The sequence below is a fragment of the Leucoraja erinacea genome, chromosome 27 (genome assembly GCF_028641065.1).
Source record: "Leucoraja erinacea ecotype New England chromosome 27, Leri_hhj_1, whole genome shotgun sequence".
In the NCBI taxonomy this organism is placed as follows: Eukaryota; Metazoa; Chordata; class Chondrichthyes; order Rajiformes; family Rajidae; genus Leucoraja; species Leucoraja erinaceus.
In genome coordinates, this window is record NC_073403.1 from 11,388,881 (window position 1) to 11,413,477 (window position 24,597).

Consider the following 24,597-nt stretch of genomic DNA (forward strand, 5'->3'; position numbering starts at 1 on the left):
CCACCACCACCACCACGGATTGACTCGACTACATCTATACTTCACACAGCCTCATGAAAGTAGAATGCCAGAAAATAAAAAAGCTTGAAGGATTGGTAAATGGAGGAGCCGAACTGTACAAGATTCCAACATTTGAAACTCCTTGTAACTATGTTGAAGTGGAGTGTCGCCAAGAGTCTTGTAAAGCCAGAGGTTTGCAAACTACCTATGGTGCAGTTTGCTCAAGAGTACTTGATTTTTATCATTGTCCAGATGGTGAATAAAAGGATTTTTTGGTCATGCTACCTGAGGGATCATTGTGGTGCTGCATCTAACTTACCTGCTGGTTAATATTGCATTGCATGTGTGGTTACAGGGCCGCAAGTTGTTGATCATTGGGACTACCAGTCGTAAAGATGTTCTCCAGGAGATGGAGATGGTGGATGTTTTCAGCACTACTGTCCATATTCCGAACATTAGCACAGGAGAACAGTTGATGGAAGCTCTGGAGGTAGGCTTGTTCATCTTGAGCATTCGATGGAAGAGTTTTTAAAATGTATCCCCCCCCTATCTTATTTTACTCAGAAATTACAGTTCAACTTTCTAAATTCCAATTCTTGTTTGTGTAATAATACAAAAAATAACAGAAGTGCTGCACTCTCAATCAATGACGCACTGGTGATCTTGTTTCATTAAAAAAATTCTCAACTACATTGAAAACAATGCACTGGCAGTTAAGAATGGTTCTTAGTCTGTTGAAGAAAACCCTGCAGCCAGTGACTCAAACTCATGAACAAGGATCCAAGACCATCATTCACTTACTGATTCACTGTTTCAGCATGTCCACTGTGTTAAGCAATACAAGAGTGAGGGGGACGAGTGAATCGGGCTGGTGGGTGATAGGTGAGACCAGATGAGGAAGGGGATGCAGCAGCTATGTGAAAGGGAGGGGAGGCTGGAGGTAGAGACAGAGGCTGGGAGGTGATGAGAAGAGAAGGCAAAAAGCTGCAGATTCTGAAATTTGCTGAGTGAGAAAGGTAATGTGTAACCAGAAAAGGGGAAAGTAACTGGGTAACAGGGAACTGGAGATGGTTGAAAAGAGCAGAGCTTGAGAGAACCTAGGTGGATCAGAAAGAGAGAGAAAGGAACACGATGTAAGGGTTACCTGAAATCAGAAAATGCAATATTTATACCATTGGGTTGTAGACTGCCAGGTGGAAAATGAGGTACTATTCTTCTAGTTTGTATTTGGCTTCCAGTGGAGAATGCTGAGGACTGACAGTTCTGTATGGGAAGGGGGAATTGAAATGGCATGCAGCCAGAAGTTCAGGATGGCAATGCAGACAGAGACCAAATACTCGTCAAAGTGGTGACCAAGTCTGTATCTAGCCTCGTGAATGTAGATGAGGCTACATCACAAGCACCATCTGCAATACCCAAAGTTGGCGGTTGAGCATGTGAATCCTGCTTTACCTGGAAGAGTTGTTAACGTCTTGGATGTGGTGAAAGTGAAAGTGGATGTGGGGAATAGGTATTGCACCTCCAAAGGTTGCAGGGAAAACTGACAGAGGTTGTACATGGAGGAGTGAACCAGGGAGTCCGAGTGTGTAATTCCTGCAGGAAGGGGTGGAGAGCGAAAGATGTGGTTCGTGGCATCTCATAGCAACTGATGGAAATGATAAAGAATGACATGCTGGATGCAGGGGCTGATAGGGTGAAAGATCAGGACTAAAGAAACTCCATTGCCATTCTGTCTGGGTAGAAGCAGATGTCCGTAAATTGGAGGAGATGCAGGTGTGGGCAAAATCAACCACAGTAGAGGGAATGTCATGTTGCCTGAAAAAGGTTGTCATTTCAGATATGGAAAGCCTTGCTGTGAGAACAGATGTGGTGGAGGTGGAGACACTATGAAAAGGTGATGGCTTCACTGGAATTTAGAAGGATCTTAGAGAAACGTAAAATTCTTAAAGGTTTGGACAGGCTAGATGCAGGAAAAATGTTCCCAATGTTGGGAAAGTCTAGAGCCAGGGCTCACCGTTTAAGAATAAGGGGTAGGCCATTTAGGACTGAGATGAGGAAAAATGTCTTCACCCAGAATTCTCTGGAATTCTCTACCACAGAAGGCAGTGGAGACCAATTCACTGTGTGTTTTCAAGAGAGAGATTTAGCTCTTAGGGCTAAATAAATCAAGGGATATGTGGAAAAAGCAAGAACGGGATACTGATTTTAGATGATCAGCCATGATCATGCTCGAAGGTCCGAATGGCCTACTCCTGCACTTGTTTTTCTATGTTTTCTAAAAGACAGTGTGAGAGGAGGTGTGGTCTAAGTAACTGTGGGCCTCAGTGAGTTTATGATAAATATCAGTGGTTGCTTTGTCACTTGAGATAGCAACAGAGAGATCAGGAATCATCCAATTGAATTTGAGGCAAGGTGGAAGTTTATAGCAGAGTTGATGAAATTGACAGGTTCCACAGACGTTGGGGAGGCAGCACCAATGCAGTCATCAACATAGCATTAAAAGAGTTGGAGTGTGGTGCCAGAGTAGATTTCAAACAAGGGCTGCGAGCACCTCTGGCTACACATTTGATTTGTAGAAAGTGAGATAAATCAAAAGGGGAGATTATTGTGAGTAAGCACAAGTTCTGCCAGGTGGATAAGTGATAGAGGAGATCTGATCGGGTCTACATTTCAGAAAGAAGCACAATAACAGTTGTGGTAGTGCATCTGTGGACTTAAATGTCGGACTTTTGCATTTCATACCAAAATTGCTAGTACGATTGACGGTGAGTAAGGAAATTGTAGCCTCCAGGACGATATTGATGGACTGATTAGTTACGTACGAAGTGGTAACAGTTATTAAATCTGAAAAGTGGGAGGTCACACATTTAGTAAGATAAGGAAAGAGCACACATGAAGAATGTCAAGATACTAAGAACTATGAAGCAGCAGATATTTTATATGCATGTTCCCTATGGCAAGACAAAGATAATTGGCGATACTTGACTGGCGGAAGGTTAGTCCACAAGGGAAGAGAGCATGGACTTTCTACAAGTTGCTTTGGAAATTGTGACTTGTTCAACACCCTATATAAAGGATGTGATGATATTGGACAGGACAGAGAGGGGTTTTGGCCCGAAACTTTGCCTATTTCCTTCGCTCCATAGATGCTGCTGCACCCGCTGAGTTTCTCCAGCACTTTTGTCTACCTTCTGACGTGAAACAATGTTGTTGGGCTGGTAAATTATAGCTTACGGGAAGAGATTGCATAAATGCAGTTAAGTCACTTGCAACAAAAAAAATTGGGGGAGGTCTAATTGAGGTGTTAAAATTGAGAGGTGGAATGAATCGGAAGAACCCACTCACCTTTGCAGATAGGTCCATAATTAGGGAACTCGGAATTAAGGTAATTGGTAAAAGAAGCTGGAGCATGTGATGAATATTGAGATCTTTTTAATAAAAATTGTTCCAGTACAATGTGTCACAATTAGTTAAATGGAATTATTGTAAGTTATGTTAATAATTTATTCCTTTGAAATAATATGTATAATATAGGTTGATACAAATACTTTAAATTAACTGCATTTGCAAGTACAGGTGCACAACCTTTTATCCGAAAGCCTTGGGACCAGACACTTTTCGTAATTCAGAATTTTTCGGTTTTCGGAATGGAAGATTTTTAGCGTAGATTTTAACGGCTGGCTCAGTGGTAGAGTGCTCGGCTCGTATCCGTAAGGTCGCGAGTTTGCGCCTCGATCCCGGCAGTTACTCGGTCGCGAGTTTGAGTCTTCAATGTAGGTTTTTCTTGCAGTATAGGAGAGAATAGGGAGGGTTAGGCTGGGATCCTTCTCTGCGAGATGATCTTAGTGCGGGAGACAAGTGTAGGAGAGGTGTACTGAGCGTGTGGGCAGAACTTTGGAAGTGATTGCCCACCATTCTCAAAAGCCGCTGTGTCTTCCTGTCCCTCCAACTCCAGAGGAATCCGCTCCCCGATGGGCCGCTACGGCGACAAGTGGCAGTTCGCCCATAGCCCGAGCTGCGTCCCCTCATCCGCAACCCAGGTTCCTCTGGAGTTGGAGCGGGGCTGGGCTAGAGTTGTTGCTGGCTGTGAGTCTCTGGGATCTCCGTGCTTGCAGTGGGCCTGGGGGTCGGTGTCCCGATGAGGGGGCGTAGCTCGGGCTGTGGGCGAACTACCACTTGTCGCTGTAGCGGCCCATCGGGGAGCGGCTTCTGATGGTCCTGACGTCTCTCAGCTCCTGTCCAGGGGGATGGCCGGAGACGTCAGGACCAACAGGAACCCGCTCCCCGATGCGCCGCTACAGCGCCAAGTAGCAGTTCGCCCACAGCCCGAGCTGCGCCCCCTCATCCGCAACCCGGGTTCCTCTGGAGTTGGAGCGGGGCTGGGCTAGAGTTGCTGCTGGCTGTGAGTCTCTGGGATCTCCGCGCTTGCAGTCGGTGTCCCGTTGGTCCTGACGTCTCCGGTCACCCCCTAGAATGGAGCTGAGACTGGGAACTTTACCGCCCTTGCCCCCTCCCTCTGCAACTGCAAACAACCCCACAGTTCCCAGTCTCAGCTCCTGTACAGGGGGTGGCCGGAGACGTCACAGCCCGAGCCATCAGCTTCTGTCCCTACGGGGACAGCGGAGAGCGTGTTCCTCCGGAATTGGAACGGGGCTGGGCGGCTGCTGGCTGTGGGTCTCTGGGATATCCGTGCTTGCAGTGGGCCTGGGGGTCGGTGTCCCGTTGGTCCTGACGTCTCCGGTGATTGGCACTAGCTCCGACGTGAAGACAGTGCAAAGCCCCCGCTCCGGTGCAATGCGCGGGGAGCTGGAGAGGGGAGGGAAGGGGTCACACACATGGCCGGGAAGCAGAGGGGTGTAGGTGGGGTGAAACTGAAGGGAGCGACAATTTGCTGCTGCCCGCTGAGTTAAAAAAGTTCCCACGCAAGACTCACGATATACTGTGTATCGTGAGTCTACCGTGGGAACTTTTTACCCTCAGCAGGCAGCAGCAGATTGTCAATTATTAACCCTCCCGCGCAATATACCCTCACCTTCTCTTTTATGAATGGGGATTTAGTTCCCCTTTCTTCGAGGACCGACCGGAGGTTCCGCTGTCACCTCTGCGGGCCGCCCTCGGTGAACGTTTTCAAGGACCTTTTTTCAAGGACTGAAAAAATGTCGCTATTCGGAGGTTTTCGTTATTTGGATCTTCGGATAAAAGGTTGTGCACCTGTAATTTTAAATATTGTATAAATGCAGCTGGACTGATTTCAATTCAGTGTAGATATAACTATTCCCCGATATCCCATTCATATTTTATTTCATGTGCTGGCATAAGACAACGGTTGTGGCTCTACATTAGTACAAAATAAACAATTCATTATTTCAATGCCAATTTTTGTAACCTATCCATACCTTGGAGGTTCCAATTGACTGACAATTCTCTCGTCAGCATCGAGTATTGTAGTGACTTTAGACTTTACACTTTGAATGGGATGGGGAACGTGATTGAGGTGTGCATCTCCTGTACACTAACTAGTTGGAAGAATGCACCAACATAGATATGGTGCTGACACTCATTGGGTAAAGTACTGTACCCAGGGGAAACAGCTTTTTGTGGCTTTGTCCCCCAGCAAGTGACCATATCTTCAGGAGGAGGGGGAAGATTGTGAAAGGTATTGAAGGAAAATTGTTAATTACTTTATTTTTAAATTAATATCTTTTCAGCTCCTTGGCAGATTTGATGATCGGGAACGAGCTCGGATCATACAACATGTGAAGGATAAGCCGGTTTGGATCGGCATTAAAAAACTGATGATGATCATTGAAATGTCGCTGCAGGTAAGTTTGAAAGTTGCCAGTGATTTTAGTGGTTGTGAAGTCAGCCTGCCTTTCTGGTTGAGATTGTTTCATTGAGTGAGGCAAGTGCCAGTTGATTGCCATAGCCGACAAGAGGGAGCTGATACCAGGTATTCAATGTTATCATCACAAAGTGCCCCGCTATCAACATCCTGGGGGTTATCGATGACCAGACACGAAACAAGCTGCATAAAGAAATATTGTGGCAATAGGAAGAATTCTCCAAGTATGCTGCCTGCTATTTCTTCGCTTCACGTTGCACAATATTGGCCATTTCCTGGTTGTTTATCAAACCCATCTGCCACTCTGTATCCTTGGTTTGTTTTCCCACATAACGTCTATTCATGTTAGTGACAATACAAGTGGCCTGCAGATGCATCAACTAATCAGAAAAACAAATCGCCTGTTCATCTTTATTTCAAAATTGTTGAACCATGATTGAGGACTATTGCTGCATTGACTATGATTCAAAGGTAGGTCACAAGGTAGATGTTCTAGATTGAATCTTTGGAATCCTGTACTCATCTATTTCATATATTCTTAAAGACAGTGACCGTTTGTGATAGTTGGCCATAACCTAATGGTTTGGGAAATGTAACAGATCCCTTTGGTGGCAACGCCTATTTCCTTGTGAATAAGTAGAAAAATATCTTGCATACGTTAAGCTCCATCCTTGCATAATTGATATACAAGCATCTGCATGAACTTTAATGGAATGATTGCATGGTTACAAAGTGGTATTTTGAATGTCCTTTAAGTTGATGCAACTAATTCATGTGGGCAAACATGAGTCTCATCAAGGATCACCTGTGGTATCACAACAAGCACGAGCATCATCCTCATTACATTTATTTTCATAGCCATAGCAACAAGAACAAATGTAGGCTTTGATAGAACAAAGAAAAGAGATGCCTAACCTTTTATATCATTTCCTCCTTCTTCTGAAGTAAATTATTTGGACAGGCTTCTCTTTTCAGGATCATGACCCGTTAGTTACGTAACAATAGGCATCTGGTTATGCCCTTTCAATATCGGAGAATGGTTCATTTGCAAAGGCATTATGTTTTGATTTTGGTTTCCTCTCTTGATTTATACACTCTCATGCGTATTAAATCCCTCTTCTCACTATCTTACATTAGCTCCCCATTCAGCCAAGTCTCAGTTTACATTTTCATCCTGGCTTCCAAATTTCTTCTAAAACCTGCCTCATTTGCCTCATCCATCCCTTTCTCTGTATTCAACAAATCTCTGTGTCCTTCCAAGGTCATTGCATTGTACTTCAGGCCACCTTCATTAGTGGCAAACTTCAGTCATAAGAATCCTACGTCAACCAATTCTGACTCTTACCCTTTAATACACTTGCAATATAACTTTTTGATCAACTTTTTGGTTACCTGTCCTTATTAATTTTTATACGACTCAATATCAAACTTAGTGTTAAGGCTCTGTGATGCTTTGCAACCTTGAAAATGGATTTATGATCCAAAAGAATTTACGCAATAAATATCAGTCATTCTTCAGTAAACTTATGCTACTGCAAAATTCGGAGCAGGATTAAAATTATTTGATTTTAAAATCTGCTGTTGGGCTAACTGGGCTATATTGTTGTAACAATGGCTAGATACTGGTCTAAGAAAGCCATGTTAAAACACAAGCATGTAAAGGCAGTTACAATTCCAATAGGATAACTTCAGACAGCTCCTCAAACTAGAGATTCCAGAGTGGAGTTTATGATCTTGCCATCTTGCAATTGGCTGCAAGGAACATTCTGCTCTAGGTATTTATTTAGTACTTATGCTTTTTTGTCGGCCTCACAGAGCACAGAAACAGGCACTTTGGACTGTCTTGTCCATGCTGACCAAGATGTCTATCCATGCTGTTCCCATTTGCCTATGTTTGGCCCAAATCCCTCTAAACCTTTTCTGTCAATGCACCTGTCCAAATGTCTTTTAAACATTGTAAATGCACCCTTGTCTACAAATTCCTCTGACAAGATTATTCCATATATATACACTCCCCGACTTGCATAACTTAAGTGCCGAGGACCCTTGCATAAGTCAGTTGTTATGTAAGTAAGAAACGGTAGTCCTACTGCCCATGCGTAAACTTACAGATAATAACATTGGAGTAAATGTCAATGGACAGCAGCACTCCCCCTCCACACCCAATGTACATTAGGCACCTCCATACAAGTGTCCATTGCTGTGCTACATGTTTAAGCAGTGAATGATTGCATACCTTTCGGATGTTCAGAGGTATCACAACCAGGCCTTCAGGAGAGTAAAGTGAAAGAACAAGTAGGACAGGTTATTTAGATGTTACGCTCCCCCAGTGCAAGACATTTTCTAATCTGTATGAAATTTTGAAAATACCAGCTCTTTTCAATTTCTATAGAATTTAATCAACATTTTGGCTACGAACACGCCCTTTTGTATGAAAGTATTTTTGTTAGTCATGCTTAAACTAAACCACATGTTCAAATGGGATTCATACTTACCATAGGTATGAAATACTTTGTTAGAACATGAAACTGTGACCTTGAACCAGACCTGATTATAGTGTTAATTGTTTATTTATGACTGAACAGCCTTATCTAATTCATAATGCTGAATTTTTCTAGGATGGTACAATGATTTATCGTCTGTCTATAGTCTCCAGATTTTTGAAGAATGAAAGCATATTATATTCTTGGAGCTTGATTAGTGTCAATGCATTTTCACAGACTAAGATGAACCAACTCTCAGGGCCAAGAGGAGGGGGGGAAATCTTCATCCAGAAAAGAAGGAATCTTTGGTATTCTGTGCCTAATAGAGTCTTGAAGGCTTCATCACAGGCCACATTCGACATATTTATAGATTTTTTTTTAATTTTAACGAAATTGTGGAAAATGGGATAAATACAGTAAAGTGTAAATGAGGTCAAAGATTATCTTTGGTTTAATTGAATGTCAGAGCAGGTACAAGGCACCAAATAGCCCTTTCTTCTATCTCTGCTTCTATCTCTTATGTTCTTACATGGAGATAGAGTATAGAGGGTTATCCTGTGAAATTGGGTGTCTCCGGACATGAAACATAAAATTGGCCAACAGATTCAGTGATTAGTTGGGAAGGCAAATTGCAATGTTGGCCTTTATTAAACAGGGATTGAATACAAAAGTTGGAAAGTCTTGCTTGAAATGTATAGGGCATTGGTGAAACAATATTGAGAGTTCCACATACATCTTTGGTCTATTTGTTTGGGAGGAATGTTCCTGCATTGGAGGCATTTCAGAGTAAGTTTATTAGATTATTATTATTTATTAGTCAAATGGCATTCTATACTGTTTGAAAATGGGGAATCTGCTCTACCACTTAGTTACGACCTGTGCCTTAACTTTGCTCTGTATGCCTTTGGTTACCAATATGTTAATTTTATAAATAAAATTTATAGCTATCATTTCTGGAGGAGACTGAAGTACATTGAAATTTATTTTCCCCATAGGGTTAGTGAATCTCTGAAATTCTTATTCCCTCCCATCCAATTGTAGTGGAAACCAGATCATTACGTGTAATGAAAGTGGGGATGAATAAATACAGGTGCACAAACTTTTATCCGAAAGCCTTGGGACCAGATACTTCTTGGATTTCGGAATTTTTCGTATTTCGGAATGGAAAATTTTTAGCGTAGATTAGGTAGGCAGCTTGAAAAGTCTGGAGCGGGTGCCTCCTCCCCGGAGACCGGGGAATCATTGTAAATCATTGCTTAAATGTTAGTCAGTTAGTTTGGAGGGATTTTATGTGGTGGGGGGGGTGAAGGGGGAAACTTTAATTCTTAGTCCCCTACCTGGTCGGAGAGGCGGGGAGCGGGCAATGCCTTACCGGGTCACCGTGCAGTAAGCTCCGGAGCACTGTGGCCACCGACTCCCAACATTGCGGAGCTGGGGCTGCGGGCATCCGGCCGCGGGCAGCGCCAGTTGGAGCTCCGACCCTGGCAACTCTACCCCTGGCTGCGCGGCGCTCCAAATCCAGCGCCACCTGCGGCCGGACGCCCACAGCCCCAGCTCCGCGATGTTGGGAGCCGGCGGCCATAGCGCCGGGATACCAGCGGGGAGCGGGCAATGCCTTACCGGGTCGCCATGTGGTAAGCTCTGGAGCGCCGTGGCCGCCGACTCCCAACATCGCGGAGCTGGGGCTGTGGGCGTCCGGTCACGGGTGGCGCTGGATTTGGAGCGCCACGCAGCCAGGGGTAGAGCTGCCGGGGTCGGAGTTACAACCAGTGCCGCCCGCGGCCGGACGCCCGCACTCCCAGCTCCGCGATGTTGGGAGTCGGTGGCCACAGCGCTCCAGAGCTTACTGCACGGCGACCCGGTAAGGCATTGCCCGCTCCCCGCCTCTCCAACCAGGGACTAAGAATTAAAGTTTCCCCCTTCACCCCCCCCCCCCCCCCCCCCCTTCCCATAAAAGCCCTCCAAACTAACTGACTAACATTTAAGCAATGATTTACAGATGTTTAAGTGTCTCCCCGGTCTCTGGGGAGGAGGCAGCCGCTACAGTAGTACAGACCTGGGTTGACGGTGGGTCGTTTCGGTCAAGTTTGGCGCCAAACACGAGCTTTGGTGTGCAGACGACATCCTGGAAAAAATATCCGGTTTTTGGAGCTTTTTGGTTTCCGGAACTCCAGATAGAAGGTTGTGCACCTGTACTTGTAAAATTCAGATATTAAAGGCCATGGGGAATGATCACAGAAGAGTTGAGGCCAGTGTAGGTAAGCCATAATAATATTGAATTGTGGGACATGCTTGAGGGGTCGATACCTGTTTCCGTTTTAAGTTCTTCTGTGACAGGGTCAACCCCTTGCCTTGCCTTACTTGAGGAATGCCTTTTACTTTGCGCACCCCGCACAAAGTAAATCAGGGTAGGATCTTTAGTGCTTGTGGGAGAAAGTATTGAGGTGAGCATCAACCATAGAGTGCAATGGGCAGAGGGAAGGTGCAGCAGTCAATCAGGATGGTAGACATTGTGCCAGGTTTGCTGTTGGGTGTCAGAGTTTGCAGTTGTCAGCCTAGGTAAAAGTTAGAATTGTGATTAGATGTTGGGATTGATGATCATTGGGTTGTGAGAGCATTTGGCATTAACATATGAAGTGAATAGATATTGTTTTTTTTAGTTTTACGGTTACAGCACGGAAACAGTCCCTTCAGCCCACCAAGTCCGCACCGACCAGTGATCCCCGCACACTAACCTACACACACTAGGGACAATTTTCAATTTCACCTAGCCAATTAGCCTACAAACCTGCACATCTTTGAAGTGTGGGAGGAAACTGGAGCTTCCACTGAAAACCCCATTGGGAAAGTGTACAAATGCCATACAGACAGCACCCATAGTCAGGATCAAACCCGGGTCTCTGGCGCTGTAAGGCAGCAACTCTACTGCTGCACCACTTCCACAACATGCTTGGGTTTGTCTCTGCATTCCCTGTCACGTGAGGAGTGGATGAGGAAGTGGGGGATATAGCAGCACAAAAGCATTATGCTTTTACATACTTTCCGAACAAATATCTATAAATTACTTTATTTCTTCACTTGTCAGCAGTTGTTACTTTGGTTTTACGATGTGGAGACACTTTCTTCTCAGTGACATTTTATTTTTGGCAATTTCACTGACCTGCGCAATAACAATTGTTGACATCACCAACTACGTAAAGCATATTATGCAGGTAACTAAAAAGGCAATACGGAGAGAAAAGATGAAGTACGAAGGTAAGCTAGCCAAGAATATAAAGAAGGATAGTAAAAGCTTCTTTGGGTATGTGAAAAGGAAAAGATTGGTTAAGACAAATGTGGGGCCCTTGAAGACAGAAACAGGTGAATTTATTATGGGGAGCAAGGAAATGGGCGACGAGTTGAACAGGTAATTTGGTTCTGTCTTCACTAAGGAAGACACAAACAATCTCCCAGATGTACAAGGGGACAGATCTAGGGTGGCGGAGGAACTGAAAGAAATTCACATTAGTCAGGAAATGATATTGGATAGACTGATGGGACTGAATGCTGATAAATCCCCAGGGCCTGATAGTCTGCATCCCAGGGTACTCAAGGAGGTGGCTCTAGCAATCGTGAGCACATTGGTAATCATTTTCCAATGTTCTTATAGATTCTGGATCAGTTCTTGTGGATTGGATGGTAGCTAATGTTATCCCACTTTATAAGAAAGGGGGAGAGAAAGCAGGGAATTAGACCAGTTAGCCTGACATCAGTGGTGGGGAAGATGCTGGAGTCAATTATTAAAGATGCATTTGGATAGTAGTGACAGGATCGGCCCAAGTTTGCATGGATTTATGAAGGGGAAATCTTGCTTGACTAATCTTCTGGGTTTGTTTGAGGATGTAACAAGTAAAATGGATAAGGGAGAGCCAGCAGATGCAGTGTATTTGGACTTTCAGAAAGCCTTTGATAAGGTCGTACATAGGAGATTAGTGGGCAAAATTAGAACAGAAATTAATGGTATTGGGGGTAAGGTATTGACATGGATAGAAAATTGGTTGGCAGACAGGAAACAAAGAGTAGGAATCAACGGGTCCCTTTCAGAATGGCAGGCAGTGACTAGTGGGGTGGCGCAAGACTCGGTGCTGGGACAGCAACTATTTACAATATATATTAATGATTTAGATAAAGGAATTAAAAGTAACATTAGCAAATTTTCAGATGACACAAAGCTGGGTGGCAATGTGAACTGTGAAGAAGATGCTATGAGGATGCAGGGTGACTTGGATAGGCTGGGTGAGTGGGCAGATGCATGGCAGATGCAGTGTAGTGTGGATAAATGTGAGGTTATCCACTTTGGTGGCAAGAACGGGAAGGCAGATTATTATCTGAATGGTGGCAGATAAGGAAATTTGGAAGCTCAATGAGACCTGGGTGTCCTTGTACATCGTTGGCGCTGTAAAAAGACGGCTAAAGCACAATGTACGGTAAGTCCTTTAAAAGAGGGGGGGAGAAGGAGTGGAGACAACTTTCAAGAAACCAGAGATACACGGCTGTGAAGCTCGGCGGAATTTAACAGTTATCCTTAATTCTGAAAACTACCACTAACCTTTTTTTCCCCCCAATGAGCTAATGAAATTCACCTGTCACCGCCGGCTCCAACCTACGAGAACCTCTAAGAATCTTCGACCACCTGGCAACCCACTAGGACATCCTGCCGACCCACCTCCAGCTTGAGAATTATCGCTAATCTCCATGGCGGCTGCATTCTAGTCGCAGCTAATTTTTCAAACATGTTGAAAAATTCACGGCGACTATAATGAGGCCGAGACTAGTTCCCAGAATGCGGGAACTCCTCATGACCATGAAGGCGACTCGCCAGCAACTACCCGTGCACATGTGGCGACTGCATAGCCCCCTGCAGTCGCCGAAAAAGTTGCCTAAATGGGACAGGCCCATAAGGTACAAGTGTCCATCCTTCCTTTCAGGCAAAACATAGTGCTGAAGTAACTCAGAAGGTCAGGCAGCATCTGTAGAGGGAATGGATAGGTGTTTTGGGTCAAGATCCTCCATTCCCTCCACAGATGCTGAATGATGCACTGAGTTACTCCAGCACTGTGTGCTGCTCATGATTTCTGCATCTGCAGATCCTTGCATCTCTGTCTTTTTTTCGGGATTCTTTCACTTTCAGCTGTGTATAGAATGTCACAGCAGGAAATAGTCATTCAGCTGGTTCCATCCTGTACGTAATCTCCATGCAAGCCACCTCCCAGGAAACTGCATCCAAACTTATCAGTATATGACTGAAAGTAAAGTATATATTTTGTGATCAGAGAACTCCCTTGGGAAACATGTTGTTTATTGCAAGAGCAATTGAATGCAAAAGGCGGGAGAGGTTATGCCTCGGTTACATCGGGGATTCAGGAATAGTACGTCTGTTTATTTAAGGATAGAAAATCGTTCAGAGAAGATCTGCCAGACTAATACTTGGAATGGGCAGGTTGTTTTATGAGGGACGATTAGTCATGTTAAGCTTGTGTTGGATGGTCTTTAGAAGAGTGAACAGGGAGTTGATTGAAATATATAAGATCCTGAGTAGTTTTCACAAGTTGAATGTGGAAATGCTGTTTTCTCGGATATCACTATTTAGAAATAAGGGATGGTCCATTTAAGGAAGAACATAGAACGGTGCAGCAAGGGCTCACAATGTCTGTGCCGAACATAATGCCAAGACCATCTCTTACCTTATCCATATCCTTCCATGCCCTGCATATTCATGTGCATATGTAAATGTCTCTTAAATGCCCAAATCATATCTGCCTCAAACAGATGTGGGGAATTCTTTTTTTGCAGTCTTTTGAAGTCTCTTCTTCAAAGGGCAGTGAAAGCAGAATCTTTGAATATTTTTTAAGGCAAAGGAGGGAAGGGTTACAGCTAATAGATAGGAATGTGGTGTTGAACGGATCAGCCATGACGTTGTTGAAAAGCATACCAGGCTTGAAGGGGCAAGTGGCTTAGTCCCCATATTTATGTCTCTATCTGCATCATAGCAGAATACATTTCTTATACATTGATTATATAAAACAATGTTTTAAATGAAATCCTGGCTCTATTTCCACATGTGCATGATCCAAATGAGTGCACTCAGGCTGCTTGCTTTTTGAAGCATGGCTTTCCTTATTCTTTGCATTCTGATTTTTACCAGCCTGCTCCAACCTCCTTCTCTGCAGTTGTATGTGCTTGAAGCGAGGTTAATCTCTTGTTAAAATTCCACCTAGCCTGATGACTTGGAGAGAGGGTAACATATTGTTCTGCTGGTTTGATACTTTCCTTTACTTTAGAGTATAGTGCAGAAACAAGTCCTTTGGTCTACAGAGACCCTGCCAACCAGCGACCCCATGCACTAACGCTATCCTACACATCAGCGACAGTTTACAATTTTTACCAAAGCCAATGAATCTACAAACCTGTACGTCTTTGGAGTGTGAGAGGAAACTGGAGCGCCCGGAGAAAACATACGCGGTCGCAGGGAGAATGTACAAACTCCGTACCGACAGCACCTGTAGTCAGGATCAAACCCGGGTCTCTGGTGTTGTAAGGCAGCAGCTCTACCGCTACACCGTCGTGCTGTGCCTACTGGGTCAAACCAATGAAGGTTGCCACACTTGATCTTTGTGACTTAAGGCGCATAGTGGCACTTTAGGGTCTTTAGACACGTATCTAGTTTAGTGAGGGACTGATGCATTCCAGCAAGAGCAGTGCCTTGTCTCAAATATATTTTCTCTTTTGAATAGCAGTGCTGAAGTGAAGCTTGGGTGGGCAGGGATGGACGTAAATAACATCAGTTTTTAATAGTCGTCAGCTATTTCTATGTATCATGAGTATGAAAAATAAAAGTTACTCTGGATTTTAGAGATTTCAATGGGAGCATTCTAAATTCATATAAAATGACAACCATAAACTCTCTATTAAACCCATCTCCATTAATCTGAGATCTTCCTGCTTTTACCAATGTGTGATGGAACTGAGATAGGTTAGGATTGTTTAATAGAGTAGGATTGTACAGTGTTGAGGAATTGAGGAAAAAACCATAGGTTTTGAGGGTAGTCATCTATATCGCCTTTAATCGAGACTCAGGTATGTATTAAGATTAATTGTGGTTATGTGGATTCCTGTTTGCTTCTTCCACCTTTGTTCTAACTTGTACACTAACGAGGACCTGTAGTGACAAGATATCTCCCCAGGGAATAAAGCCATTTATCTAGATTACTTTTTTTTTCATTTTAATTCCATAGCTGAGGGCTAGGAGCAGAGTTAATGCATATTGTAAGAAATACTTCACAGGGCAAGGGCCTACAAGTACTGACTGCTACTGGGTTCCTGCCCAGTCCAATAAAATATGTCTGGAAATTCATGACAGAACTGAACTGTTTAAATAGTTGTTATTTTTGCAAGTTTAAATTTTACAGAAACACTTAACCCATATGTTAGTAATTAGTAATGTCCCATCTTACAGTGGAGTGGGAGGAGAGGGAGGGTAGCTGTATCCAGCTGATAAAAATGTGGTATCATTAATATCTTTCGCCAGCGCAATATATAGAGCCGATAGCAGAGGAACAAATCATATGATTTGATTCATTTATGTTCCATCTGAACCTCTTTTTATTCTGCCTTCATGGCCTGTATTTCCGAAACTTCATGGCCCTGAATGGCCTAGTACCCTGCTCGGTACTCTGTTAAGTGGCAACTTCTCTGTCATGGGGACCAATTCTAGTCTGGCTCTTGCAAGTAAGAGAACTAACATTTTTGCCTGTCTTTAACATAAAAGGGCCGACAGACAAATGTTGTAGAATGAGTGTGATTATGCCTTACCTGGATTTCATGTAGATTATTTTGACGGGTTGGCTGTTGGAGAGTGAACACTGATGAAAACCAATACCAGGACACCTTGGCTAGTCATTGTATTTAACAATGGTCATAGCTCTAATCTGAAACTGTTCAGATATTTATAGTTTAGTACCATACTGGGCAGACCATGTTTCACTAAACTTTTAAAGAGCTAATTTTCTCTCACGCACATTTGGAAGATGAGATGTGTGAATCAGAAACTTGGAACAAAGTACTGCCAATACTTTTTGGTTGTTGCATAACAAAGTTGGAGCATTCATCCATTTTACGATGCTCGTCAGCTCTGACAGGGCTCCGACTTGAAACATTAACTGATTCTCTTTCCGTAGATGCTGCGTGATAGACAATAGTTGCAGGTGTAGGCCATTCATCCATTTGAAGATGCAGCACCACCATGACAATGCTCCGATCAACATTAATCATTCCCAATCTTTCCGTAGATGCTGCGTGATACACAATAGGTGCAGGTGTAGGCTATTCGGCACTTCAAGCCAGCACCACCATTCAATATGATCATGGCTGATCATTCCCAATCGTACCTCGTTCCTGCCTTCTCCCCATATCCCCTCACTCCACTATCTTTAAGAGCCCTATCTAGCTCTCTCTTGAAACTATCATCGTGCTGAGATTTACTTTCCACCACCCTCTAGAAACAGAGAATTCCACACTCAGGTGCAGGAGTGAGAAAAATTGTTTCCTTCGAGCCTGCACCGTTCTAAATATGGCATGGCCCTTCCATTCTTAGTATCCCGTACAGCCTATTTCTGCATACCCCCTGATTCCCCTTAGCCATCAAGGGCTGAATCTACTTCTTAAAATAGCCAATGAATTGCCTCTACCCTATGCTCCTGGCTTTTTTTTTTCATATTGGTGTTTATATTATTTTGTATTCATAATGATCTTTGCGGATAAAATAATCATCGTCAGGCTGAAACACAAATTTGGTTTCTATCTCCATAGTCTACTAAACATTTCTATAATTTTCTGTTTTTCTTTGGTAATCATCCCAGGGCAGTACACATGAAAATTGACACTGAGTTTGGAAGGAAGAGATATGGAAAAGTAGCTACAAATCTGGTGAAATAAATGAAAATAGTCAAAGAAGCCAAGAGAGGCATAAACGTCTACAAGGGGCCACTGCAAATGGTGGGATTTTGGTGGCTAATGCCTTTACAAGCAATAGAATGGAGGAGTGTCAGGTCAGTTGGAGAATTTGGTGAGCTCAGAATATGCCGAACTGGAGATAGTAAGTATAGGTTTCATTGAGCCCATGGAATAATGGACATTATGAGATTTTTTTTATTTTAATGGATTCTGGAACAGGCAACCAACATATGTTGGAAGACTTGCACTACATCAAACAATTATGGTCATGATCTTGATACGTATTCAGTTGCATAAGAGTCAAGAGTGTTTTGCCAAAACTGAACAATGAAATTCTTACTTGCAGCAGCACAAAAGATATGCAATCATAGTACTCTGTAAAACCCATAATAAACAACAAGAAAATGTTCAGTTTATATAATTTTTTAAAAACAGACAAAAAAATGGACAATAATAGTGTAAAAATAATGTCCCCAAGTCTATGTAGTTCGGAACCTCTTTGGAGGTTGTAGTGTTTAATAACCTGATGGCAGTAGGAAAGAAGCTGCTTGGACGTTACAGTTTTCAGGCTCCTTTACCTTCTTCAATATAGCAGGACTGAAATGAATGCGTGGCCAGGGTGATGTGGGTCTCTGATGATGTTGGCTGCATCTTTGAGGCAGCGACTCTCGTAAGATCCCTTTGATGGAGGGGAGATCAGTACAGTGTATCTGGGCAGTTTCAGCACTGTGCAATCTTCTTTGTTCCTGTGCTTTCGAGTTATGGTGAAACTAATCAAAATGTAAGCAGTAGTTAAGAGTCAAGTCACTTATATTTCTATAGCACATTTAAAAAACAACTCTCGTTGGCCAAAGTGCTTTACATTGGTGGCGGTACTAACGTTATACAACATTGGTTCATAGATTAAGTGCATACATAAGTACATACATATAGCCCTCACTCAGAGGACGTCAAGAAAGGCTTGAGAGTAAAGATGAGTTTTAAGTCTCGACTTAAAGGAGTCGATGGAGGGGGCAATCCTGATGGGAAGAGGGATGCTGTTCCACAGTCTAGGAGCTGCAAACGCAAAGGCGCGGTTGCCCCTGAGCTTATTCCTAGACCACGGGATGTTCAGCAACCCCAAGTCTGCTGATCCGAGGGACCTGGAGGTGGTGTGGTGGGTAAGCAGACTTTTGATGTAGGTGGGGGCAAGCCGTTAAGGGCTTTGTAGACATAAAGGAGGATTTTGAAATTTATTCGGAACCACACAGGGAGCCAGTGGAGAGAGGCCAGAATCGGGGTGATGTGGTCCCTTTTTCGGGTGCCCGTCAGGAGTCTCGCTGCGGCGTTTTGAACCAGTTGCAGGCGGGACGGAAGATTGGCTGATGTCAGTGTATAGGGAGTTGCAGTAATCTAGGCGAGAGGAGATAAATGTGTGGATGATCATTTCGAGGTCATCAGACTGGAGGAATTGTTTTATTTTAGCCATCGCCTGAAGCTTAAAGAAGCTAGCTTTTACCACGGCATTGACTTGATTGTCAAATTTCAATGCTGAGTCAAATATCACGCCAAGGTTTTTGACGTGAGGTTGTAGTAATGGGGTAAGGCTTCCAAGGCTGCCTGCTATCATTTTGATTGAGTCCGAGGGGCCGAGAAGGATGACATCAGACTTACTCTCGTTTAGTTGGAGGAGGTTCTGGTCCATCCAACACTTTATATCCTCGAGGCAGTGGAAAAGGTTAAGTAGATTAGATCGGTTGTTGGGCTTCAGGGGGAGATAGAGTTGTGTATCGTCTGCACAGCAGTGGAAGGAAATGCCATGCCTTTGAATGACTTGACCTAAGGGGAGCATATACAGGGAGTAGAGAGTGAGACCAAGGATGGAACCTTGTGGAACCCCACAGCAGAGGCTAGCTGGGGAGGAGAAAGAGTTGCCTATGTTAGTAGAGAAACTCCTATCTTTGAGGTAGGAGATGAACCAGCTCAGGTCAGTGCCATCAATACCAACCCCCTACCGGAGATGGTCAATTAGGATGGTGCGGTCGACAATATCAAATGCTGCGCTGAAGTCGAGAAGGAGCAGGATTGCACAGTCGCCGGAGTCAACGGTGAGCAGTAGGTCATTATGTACCTTCAACAAGGCAGATTATGTGCTGTGTGGGCCCTGAAACCTGATTGGAATGTTTCCAAGATAGTATTTTGGTGAAGGTAAGGCATAAGATTACCTTTTCAAATGCTTTTGAAAGGAAAGGAAGGCAAAATGTGAACTGTGACAGTGGCAATTAACAAAATTATTTTCTGTGATGCATGCATGACACAGAGCAGTGATACAAACAACTGCTAGTGGTGTATCATTTTGATTCTATATACGAAAGATGATTTCAGGTAACCTGTTGCCAGTTAGGTCATGTTACAAGACTGGGATTTAATGTTTATTAGGCAGAAAGTGTTTTTTTTTTTGCTGGTGGCTATAACTGTCACTCTGGAATGTTCTTTTTCCATTAGCTGAAACCAGCAAAATCAGAGTAATAGTTGAGACAAAGGTGCCAAGATGAAGAGTGGATATCGTACTGGTCTACAGAAAATATACTTTTTATGACTCAACAATATAAAAATTAGCAGAAAACTGCCAGATTCATTGCTCATTAGTTAATTAGGAGTGTTCATGTTTTGACTGGATAGTGCGGCTTTATAACGTAGGATTTTTACTCTTAAGGAGTTACTTCAATATGAGAGAAAGAAAAAATAGTAGTTATCTACTCTTGGCACCCATCCTTGTGAATATTTTCAGCACTCTTCCTAGAATAATAACATCCTTCCTCTAGCTAGGCACCCAGAACTGCACAGTACTCCAAATGCAGCTTCAACAGCTGTAATATAACATCCATATTCTTGATTTCTGATCATTGAAAGCAAGTGTGCCAAATGTCTCCTTCACCACCCTGTCTACCTATGTCGACACTTTCAAGAAACGATGTACTTGCACCCCTGGGTATCTCTGTTCTATAACACTCTGCAGAGCCCTGCCATTCAATATGTATGTCCTGCACTGAGTAAACATCCCAAAATGCAACACTATGCACTATCTGAATAGAATTCAGATTAGTACGGATGTCAAGGGTTATGGAGGCAGGAAAGTGGTGTAGAGAGGTTTGGTGTTAAGATAGATCAGTCATAATTAAAAGTTGGAGTAAACCTGACAGGCCGAGTGGCCTAATTCTGCTCCTATAATTTATGAACTTATGAAATTCCATCTGCAATTCCATAGCCCACTTTTCCAGTTGATCTGGAGCTGATCCACTTTCCCAGTTAATCTAGGGTTGATCTTCCTAATGGTTCAAATCAGTATTTTTGTCCGTGTTTTCAAAATAGTTACAACTCACAGAAAAGTGAATTGTTTAAGTGTTACCATGATTGGGAAAATAATGAAATAACTAAATGATGAATGAGAAATGCAGCTTTGTGCATTTGTTTTGAGATGCTGGCTGCAGTTTGTCATTAGTGAGCTCCTCTCTAAAAAATTTCATATTTTTGTATTTAATGTTTTAATGCATCATAAAACAGTTATCAAGAGCCATAATGCTTTAGTCTATCTGCCCATCTTGTTGGATAGCTGGACTGTGTGTGTTTCTAATGAGCCAATCGCAACAAATTGGGTTGAAATCTGAAAGAAATGCGAATAGCCAGATGTATTGGAAGAGTGCACAGGAACTTTTGGATGGAAGCATAACAAAGAGGCACAGGTTTAACTTAATTCCACTGATTCCCCATGTTCAGTGGAAGTGTTAGCAGGGAGGAAGATTGTTTTAAAGAGGTTGCTTTGGGTCTGGAACTCACATATTCTCTCCGTGACTGCATGGGTTCATCTGGCTCTTCTGATTTTGACCTACATCCCAAAGACAAATTGGCTGGTAATTGGCCACTGTAAATTGCCTCATGTGCAGATGAGTAGTACAAGCAGGAAAATGTCATTGTTTTAAAGCACAGCAACAAGCCCTTTGACCCAATTCATTCTTGACATCCAAGATATCTATCCAAGCTAGTCCCATTTAGTTGGTTTTGGCCCATATCCCTCTTAATTTTTTTCTATCGATGCACCTGAACTAATATATTTTAACCATTGTAATTGTACCCATTTCTTCAGCTTCAACTAGCAGTTTGCTCTGTATATCCACCACTTTCTGAGTGGAAAAGTTGGGGCTTAATTCTCTTTTAAATCTTTTGCTGTGCCCTGAAGTTTACGTCTTCTAATATTTGTAGTTCCATATCATGTGACCATCCTACTTAACAACAGCCCTACTGATTTTATATACTTTGATAAGATTACCCCTCAGCTTCCTACGCTCCAGGAAAAAGTAGTCCAAGCCTATTTACCTTTTTATAAATCAATTCCTCCAGTCCCAGTAACATATTTGAGAATTTTTCTTGCAACCTCTCCAGCTTAATAAAATCCTTCCTAAAACTGGCTGATCAGAACTATGAACAATACTCCAAGTTTGGATTAACCAATGACTTACAAAGTTGCAACGTGATATCCAACACCTGGACTTAATGCCCTGACCAATGAAGGGCAAGTGCGTCAAATGCCATTTTCATCACCCTGTCGTCACCCACGCCATCATTTTCGGGGAACTATGTACCTTTATTCCTAAGTCTTTGAGTTTCAGAAAACTCTTCAGAACCTTACCATTTACTGTGTAAGTCCAGCCGTGGTTTAACTTACCAAATGCAACACCGCATACTTGTATGAGTTAAATTGCATCTGCCATTCCTTGGCCCACTAGGCTCATTCAGATACTATTGTAACCTGAGGTAGCCACCTCCAGTGTCCACCAAATCACCAATTTTGGTGTCATCTGCAAACATCCTATATTAACAACAGTGGACTAAGCACAGTGCTCCAATCTGAATAACAATTCTCCACTACCAATCTCTGCCTTATTTCACAAAGTCAATTTTGTATCAATTTGACTATTGCACCATGTGATCTAACCTTCTAGGATAACCTACTACACAGGACATTGTTAAACGCCCTACTAAGGTTTATGCAGACAACGTCTACTGTTCCACCCGTGTCAATCTTCTTCGTCATCTCTACAAAAACCTGAATGTAATTTGTGAAGCACGATGCACAGAGCCATGCTGATTACCTCTAATCAGTTATAATCTTTCCAAATTCTGGTAGATCCTGGTGCTCTGAATCTATCCCCCAACTATTGTCAGGCTCACCGTCCTGTATTGCCCGAGCTTGTCCTTGCAGCCCTTGTTAAATAAAGGCATGATATAACCCTCCTCCAGTCTTCTGGTACCTCCCTTGTGGCTAAACTAATGCAAACATCTCTGCCAGAGCCGCTGCAATATCTTCCTTAGCTGTCCCAGAATACACTTGATCAAGCTTCACGGATTTTTCCACCTTGATAGGCTTCAAGAACACCAGCACCTACTCTGCTGCAATGTGGATATGCCCCAATGTATCACTCTTCATTTCCCTTTATTCCTTAGCTTACACGACGTTCTCCACAGTAAAGACAGATAAGACATATTCATTTAGCAGGCAGTAAAGAAAGCACATTCCCCTCAAAAGGATGTGGCTTCACACACTGCAGCTATGATAGCCACACCTGGAGTATTGCGTACAGTTTTGAAATCTACAGGGCCATAGAGGGAGTATTATTTCCATAGTTACCCTGGATAGACTTGTTTTCTCTAGAATTTAGAAGATTGAGAGGGGATCTTATAGAAACTTAAAAAATTCTTAAGGGGGTGGACAGGCTAGATGCAGGAAGATTGTTCCCGATGTTAGGGAAGTCCAGGAAAAGGGGTCAAAGCTTAAGGAAAAAGGGGAAATCCTTTAAAACATGAGAGTGTTTTCACGCAGAGAGAGTGCAAGCTCTCTGCCACAGAGGGTAGTTGTTGAGGCCCCTTCATTGGCTATATTTAAGAGGGATGTGGCCCTTGTGGCTAAGGGGATCAGGGGGTATGGAGAGAAGGCAGGTACGGGATACTGAGTTGGATGATCAGCCATGATCATATTGACCCTCGAAGGGCCGAAGTTGGGATTCATGTTTCTATGTTTCTAAACACCTGAACACATATGATAGCATTGAATCTCCTTTTTACTCTTAATATACCAATAGATTAACAACCCTCATTAGTGTTTGCACTGCAAGCTCTCACCCCATGTATATGAGGATGTGTACCCCAAATGACAAATATCATTGTAAATGAATGACCCCAAGAAGTTGGGATGCAAAAATGAAATATATTCCTTTTTATAGATTATTCCCACCTCGAATGTTGAAGAACATGTAGAATAGAAGCCAATATTTGGGTTCAAAGAGAGTACAAGCAAGAACGTGGAATCTAGGCTGGGATCAGATCAGCAATATCTGATGGAAAGGAGGAACAATTCAGAGGTCAAAGATCTATTCCAGCTCCTAATTTATGCATACAAGCAGGATTCGATCCTTCAAACTTGCTGTGAAATTTAGTAAGATTATGGCAGCATCTCTTCCATGTTGATGTCTCCCCACATCCTTGCCATCAATTACAAAAATCAATATAATCAGCTAATGACATCCATCAGAGCTCTCAGATAGGGAATTCTAAAAAAATCTTTGGCCATTGGAATACAGCTATTTCACCTTAACTCATTCCCAAACAAAACCATTTATCCTCTGCTGCCTCTGTGTAAACTTGATGCTCCCTGACTTCACAATGAGCAGCAGGAAGATTTGGATTTGGAAGTTGCACAAAATGTTGGGTAATCCTCATTGTAACCCTCATGAGGAATTTAGTAGATATATGGATTATATACAGGTCAGAAAAATCCAAAGAGCGGAATTATTTCTCAAATGAAAACTGGCACAATGAAGTGGAAAATAATTATGTTAAAACAAAAGAAAGTCATCTGGATACTGCCCCCTTAACAAAAGCCTTCTTCCTTTAATGTTTCTTGCATATTCTTCGATTAGTTGTGCCACTATAAATTCACGATTCACATTCACAAGGGTGACTACCTTAAATGGAGTAAAATTAATTTGTATAATTTTAATAGTTGAAGTTTGGTTGCCTTTATATATGTGATTATTTATCTGTAAATGTTAAATTATTTGTACTTATTTCAAGTGAAATTCTTAAAAGTCACTGAGAGTGCTCCTCCTTGATCAGTCTTGGCTGGATTTAAGTCTAGATGTTTGGTGAAAGTTACAAAGTCTAACACTGCACATTCAGATCCCCCAAGTCGAATTGTTAAGCAAGAGTCCTGAGTCATTCTTCATTTAATTGTTGTTTTGGCTGGAG

At 42.8% G+C, this 24,597-nt stretch overlaps 1 protein-coding gene across 1 annotated transcript in view; it reads left to right on the forward strand.

Moving 5' to 3' along the window:
• LOC129710026 (vesicle-fusing ATPase-like) overlaps positions 1-24,597 on the forward strand; it is a 186,838-nt gene that overhangs the window by 151,595 nt on the left and 10,646 nt on the right. The window contains exons 18-19 of the mRNA XM_055656713.1: positions 356-490; positions 5,709-5,841. Of these exons, the coding sequence (XP_055512688.1) occupies positions 356-490; positions 5,709-5,841 (268 nt within the window). The remainder of the gene's footprint in view (positions 1-355; positions 491-5,708; positions 5,842-24,597) is intronic.